Raw genomic sequence first — 6,758 nt, 5'->3', positions numbered from 1 at the left:
CTGGACTGTGAACATCGAATTCCCAGTTTTGTCAATGTCATATAACATCTTCCTTTTCTCACAGTTGATTGTTAATTCATCTATCGGAATTTATATTTTATTGGAAAAATTATTATTAAACGAAAATTCCTATTAAATGCTGTAAATCACCCCAAAAATAGTAGCACTCATCAAATTGTTATCCATCTGTTAACCCTGTTACCATTATTTGCATTAGTAGAATTCTTTGAGGTGATTTACAGCATTCAATTGGGCTTTTCGTTTAATAATAATAATTATTGATCCATTAGCATTTGAATAAATGCATCTTCTCATAAATTTCCATCTGTAGACTTATTGGAACATGGTAAAATAACTTCCTCAATGTCTCTTTACACTTATAGTGATGTCCACGTTATAATGACAGTATTTGATCAACTTTAGTTTTGCTATACTTGTCTATCATTCGACAAAGCCGATGGTACTATACTTTTCTAGATCCACAACGATGCCAATTATGTTTTTGACAGTGTAGAAATATAATTAATTAATGCAGAGAATCGGCATCGCTATTCTTCTATATTTATCTACTGCCATTATAACGTGGACCTCACTATAGCTACGCTACGCTAAAATACGCGTTTTCGGAAGCAGACATATCCTATCTACCAATATTGAAAGCTACACTACGCTGATGTGAACGGGACAGATTCGTAGCTTGGATTTAACGTTGGGAGATGGGGCGTATTTCAGCGTAGCTTAGCTAAAAGGTGAAGAGACCTTTAGCCAACATAAGAGGAAAACAATTATGTATGATATATAAATGGAGACTTGAAATGGATAGAGAAAATGTCATGCTTTTTAGTAAAACTTTGAACTTCCAATATACAATATTGATAAATTTATTCACTTCCATTTTTTTACTAGAATTATATCTGCAAAGGTGATTTTTAAAGTGACCATGTTGCTAAAAAATACGGTAATCCAAAACGCTCATTCTCATGCAGAAAAGAGGCATTTTTACTATCATAGATAAGAGAGTATAATTTAGTCTTTGTACTAAAGTATGTGCTAAAATAGGCTACTAGAGTCTAGTACTACTGTACTTTACTTTTAAGGTAGGTAGCGACCATTATCATAAGAGTGTTTCTTTTGGTTACCTTCGATTTTTATTGGTTATTCTTACCAGATCTGAACTTTCAGATATTGTTATTAATGAATTGTAACATTTTTCTGATTTCACTGCTCTATCAAATCCTTACACCACGGAGTAATGAACATTATTCCATAATGAACAACGTCCTTACATATTTGTCCTTAAGATGTACATTTTTACGTGACTCTGGCTCTCTTACTCTTTGACTATCACTAATTCAAATAAGTTACCTAGTACAGATAAGATTGAGAAATAATAATGTAAGTTGAATAAATAATGATATAATGAGTCTCCTTCAAATCCAACAATGACTTTTTTGAACTCCTCATAATTGACATCCTATTTGAATGTCCTGTTTATGCCTAAACATTGTAATGAGGCAGAGGCAGCTTGTCGAATTCTAATGTTCTCAGACAAACTGCTGCTTTATTCTTTTATTTTCCCTCAATGACTTTCAATGTCAATGAACAGTAGTCTCATTCACTTAATATGTTGTATGTATACTATTTCAAACATTCATTTATGTTGTATAACTTCTCATGCCTGAGTATTTGACTTGTTAGTTTATCTATTATCGGGGTGTTGTATTTTGAAAGGTAATGAGTCAATTCCTTGAGTAGCCTACTATGTTCTTACGTATACAAATTTATGAAGGCTATTATCATTAAGTAGATTTTGTAGAGATTGGTTGCGTAGGTGCTTGGAATATATTATTTTTGTAAATGCTCATACTGTCTGGGCTTCTTGTGTTGTTTTCTGGATATAGGAGATCTGTTCACAAGATGCAACTAGTTGGGCTATTGAATAATAGGCAAAATGAAGTTATAAAATACATGTCGTATACATTAATGCTTGTAACTTATTCTTATTTTCTCTTGATAATGTATTTTTTAATGTTATTCATTGAGAGATTGTGCCTCTAATTAATTGGCAATAAAATAATAACACATTAGAGTATATTTTATTATCAGTAGGCTAATATAATGGTATTGTATGGAACTATGGAATTTACAACAGGTCTAAGCCAATGAAGGGCGGAGGGAGACCGCTCAAAGTCAAGTATGCACGCACCCCCCCCCCTAAATACGCAAAAGCTAGTACCTACTAGCCCCCCCCACCCCTACAAATAAAAGGTATACCCTCGCCGTCTGTGGGCACCTCTGCGTTCAGCCAAAAATAATATAACACATTTTTTAATGAAAAGTTTCACCTACAAATTGGGTGGCTTTGGATGATGAATGAATATTCAGTCTGTTGCCAATATACAGGCCTGGAAAACTATATTATAGATGTATTTTCCTATTCATATACTACAGTATGGTACCCAGTTTCTCATTCTGATAGAATGACCTTGGTCTTTCATTTCTTCAATGAAGATGGATTAATTTTACAATATAAATTTATTATTTTTTAAGCTTGATTATATTGGCACAAATAATACTTTTTCCATAGTTAATCTCCCATTGACAATAATTGATTCAAAAATGACTCTTTATCAAAAGTCTTATAATATGTGCCTAGAGGTTCATTGCAGCTTCAACATTTCACTTCTTCATTCAAGTTTCAAGGAGAAGTGAGTTTGAATAATATATATCACTGGCGGATTTATAGTTATGGGCGGCCCCTCTTCAGTGTCAATCAGAATATAATAGCCAAACTTAATTTTTTTTAAAGTAATTAGTACTGTGGAATCGGAAAAATTTCAGTTTTTATTTATGAGTCTGAAGAACCGCACCTGATTTAGTGAAATTCATCATATAAATGATCCAAATTATTTAATTTTTCAAAATATTGTAATAACGAGCGACTCGTTAATAATATATTATTTGTTACTTCTCTCTTTCTTTTTAAATTACCTAGACAAAATTCCCCTTCACCGACTCGGTACCGTACAAAATTCGGTTTGCTTTGGATGGTTTTGTTAATATAGAACCTTCACTGGTCCACCGCATTCCTGCATTCCGGCCCGGTTGCACAAAAGCCGGTTAAATTTTAATCGGCTAAATAGATTAATTCCACGAGAACCAATCCAAAGAAGGCTTTTTTGAAACGACAGCTGCTCTGATTGGTTCTCGTGGAATTAAACACGATTAAAATTTAACTGGCTTTTGTGCAACCGGAACTAAGTATACAATTTTAACTATTGCAGTATTGTAACTGCCAGTTGTACAAAAGCTGGTTAAATATTTCAATCGTGATTAATTCAACGAGAACAAAATAATCAGAGAAGCCGTCTTTCCAAAAAAGTTTATTCTGATTGTTTCTCATGAAGTTAATCACGGTTAAAATTTAACCGGTATTTGTGCAACTGGTCCTGAGTAAATAAAATGTCATCAATTTATATGCATAAATATTAATCAATCACAGTACAGTACTCAGTACTCTATTTAGTACCGGTATATTGTGTAGGATAGCCTACCCTACCGTATAAAATGAAACACCGTTCTTTGACATAATTTGACTGCCATAGCTAGACTGCTGAGTTTCGATCAATGGCTTTCAGTAAGTATTTGTTTTTATCCCCCAAAAATTATTTGGACAGTTTGTATTTCAACAGATTATATTATCAATAACGAAGTACTGTAGTTTATTATCTTTAGGCCTACATGCTTATCAATTACTACGTTCGAATTAAACCGCGTCACTGTTTACGTCATAGAAAAGCTTCCAAAAATAGTCAGCTGTATGTAGATGGCAGCATCGGTTCGGCTCGCACTTCGCACGCGTTTGAACGTTCTTTTGAATGAAAAGTTTCTAGGTTATAACATCAAATCTTTATTTTTGTAATTTGTGTGTTCTTTAGTTGTTTTGTTATTTACTAAATAGTTAAAATGTCTGACTCAAAATATCATGAATATTGTTCTCCGTTGTCTACCAGATATGCTTCCGTGGAGATGCAATATAATTTTAGTGACATGAAAAAGTTTAGGACATGGAGACAACTTTGGGTTAATCTTGCTCAAGCTCAAAAGGTAAATGCTAAGAATCTATTAATAGTTGAGTATTTTTACCTTTTAATATTAGATTGTATTGGTATTTTTTTAGTTGATTGATCAACAAAATATCATAGTCAACTAGTATATTCAAGTATTATTTTATCTTACTTTACTAACTTACCATACAGTATCCTTAGTATTGCTCAATTACTTTAGCCTACGGTATTAAATTATAAATCTTTTTATTTTGAATCAACTAATATATTATTCCTTGTATTGTTATGTGTATGCCCTATCGTATAACTTTAGTTTTATGAAACATTCAAAGTCTTAACAAAGCCCACTGCCATAACAATTATTATGTAATCATCCCACACCCTTTCCAAATTATTGCGTACCATATTAGGCTTAAGGAAGAAATAAAAAATTACTTGATTTAATTATGATTGGACCTAGCAGATTTCTTGAAAAATATTGCCTAAACCCATCTTTGTTTTTTTTTTGACAAATATCGTATATAGAGCAGAGCTCTTTCAGAACAATTCAGTAAATTGAAGACTGTGGCACAGTGCACAGAGAAAAATACCTTTGATTTTGTGACTTGTTGAAAAATCGAATAGTGCCACAAAATTTTGTCATACGGTACTGACATAGGACACATTAATAGCTTATTGTGTTTAGTTATAAATCTGTCCCATCTTCTGAAATACATTCTGATCTCTCCCTAATATCGTAATTGAGTGAAAATGTTGAATAATATTATTCTGTTAAAATACAGTGGTGTCTGGTATTCCATACCGCCCAGGAGGAGGCGGTGGTACTCCCCTGGAAAATTTAGGGTTTTTCTCTAAACACAATTTCTAAGTATTTCAAAAGTGAATTGTTTCTATCTCTTTTTTGAACCACTTTGTTATACAGAGTTGGGCAAGGAGGTATGGATGATTTGAGATAACAGTTACTCACTCATTTCTAAAAGAAACTCAAAATTTATTTTTTAATGTGTAACTTGGATGTTGCTATTATAAAAAATAAAGAGGAAAAAATTAAAACTGACCACGTACGAAAAATAACATCTGTTAGGCCTAAATGCTACCCGCTTTTGTCCATACACTCCTGTAGACGTTGTGAGAAGTTGTCCACATTCCTCTGAAGCATTGCACGTGGTACTGTTCGAAATTCTTGTGGTATTGTTTCACTCAGGGCTTCAAGGGTTCGTGGTTTGTTCATAAACGTGCTTTTAGGTAGCCCCATAAAAAATAGTCACAAGGTGACAGGTCCGGTGACCGAGGAGGCCACTCCACATCTCCACGCAACGAAATGAGGCGTCCAGGGAAGGTCTGCCTTAGAAATTCCATAGCTGCTCTCGATGTATGGCATGTCGCCCCATCTTGTTGAAACCATACACTATTAACATTGATGTGTCGTCTTCTCAATTTGGCAGAAAAATTCACGCAGAATCGTTAGGTAACGATCCGTATTGATAGTGACGCTTGGACCGTTTTCTCGAGAAAACTAAAGGCCAATAATTACAAAGTTTTATGGGGCTACCTAAAAGCAAGTTTATGAACAAACCACGAACCCTTAAAGGCCTGAGTAAAACAAAAACCCAAGAAATTCGAGCGGTACCACGTGCAATGCTTCAGAGGAGTATGGACAACTTCTCACAACGTCTACAGGAGTGTATGGACAAAAACGGACAGCATTTAATAGATGTTGTTTTTCGTACATGATCAATGTTTTAATTGTTTCCTCTTCAATTTTTATAATGGCAACATTCAAGGTACACACTAAAAAAATCTGGTGTGGAGCACTCACACAACTTTCCTTGCCGTTATGAAAATTGATCACCTGACGCTAGTGTTCACGCGCATCTCAAGTCTACTTATAAACAAAGATCTGAGCCAGCTGGTTACAGGACAATAGCACTGGAGACAATACGAGGTCTGCCATCTCTTCATAGTGAATCATTTATAGAATCAACATTTGTCAACTGCTTGCAATTGGATAATCGCATTTTCTCGAATTTCGAGCTTATTTTCAGTTTTGGGTGAAAATGTTACTGAGCATTAAGTGTAGAGATTTTCATGCTCAATCTTTTCCTCTTGAAATTTTTTGTTTGAATTGTATCTGAAGCCTGATAGTTGGGAATCTAAAATCAAATTTTGCATAGATGGGGTGGAGCTCCTGACATTTTTACAGATATGGGACTTTTGGCAGTTGATAGAGTTTATCAATGACTATTTTAGGCATGAATTTAATCAAAATCGTTGGAGCCGTTTCAAAGAAATTGCGAAAACCCCTGTTTTTGACAACATTTTCGTCATTTTAGCCGCCATCTTGAATTGCATTTGATCGAAATTGTTCGTGTTATATCCTTATATTGTAGGGACCTTGTATCCTTATATTGTAGGGCAAAGGTATCTGAGGTGTGCATAGGTATGCTCCTCAACAAATTCGGCGATAGTGTAGTAAGGCCGGTCCATTGAATACTGCTAGTATCGCGCTAACACCTTATTGTTGTTCAGTAGTTTTAGGCTTTCATGGAGCAGGTTTTACAGGTATGCCTTTGCATAAGACGGAGAATCGCTGATCTTTTTTTAATCTGTGTTGACGGGAGTTATAACTCATATTTTGAGGTACCAATACTTGATATTGTAAAGTATTGGTAACTCAAAATTTAAGTATGA

General features: G+C 34.2%; 1 protein-coding gene across 2 annotated transcripts in view; it reads left to right on the top strand.

The window, feature by feature from the left end:
• The first annotated feature begins 3,813 nt into the window (after positions 1–3,813).
• LOC111050464 (adenylosuccinate lyase) overlaps positions 3,814–6,758 on the top strand; it is a 58,406-nt gene continuing 55,461 nt past the window's right edge. Inside the window, exon 1 of one of the 2 annotated variants that reach the window (XM_039433982.1) lies at positions 3,814–4,107. In XM_039433982.1, coding sequence (XP_039289916.1) covers positions 3,967–4,107 — 141 coding nt within the window. In that variant the 5' untranslated portion in view covers positions 3,814–3,966. The remainder of the gene's footprint in view (positions 4,108–6,758) is intronic. The other variant, XM_022336796.2, reaches the window with a different exon arrangement.

This window comes from Nilaparvata lugens, chromosome 8 (genome assembly GCF_014356525.2).
Source record: "Nilaparvata lugens isolate BPH chromosome 8, ASM1435652v1, whole genome shotgun sequence".
NCBI lineage: Eukaryota > Metazoa > Arthropoda > Insecta > Hemiptera > Delphacidae > Nilaparvata > Nilaparvata lugens.
Note: the sequence above shows the minus strand (reverse complement) of the source record. Positions and strands in the feature narration are given on the sequence as shown.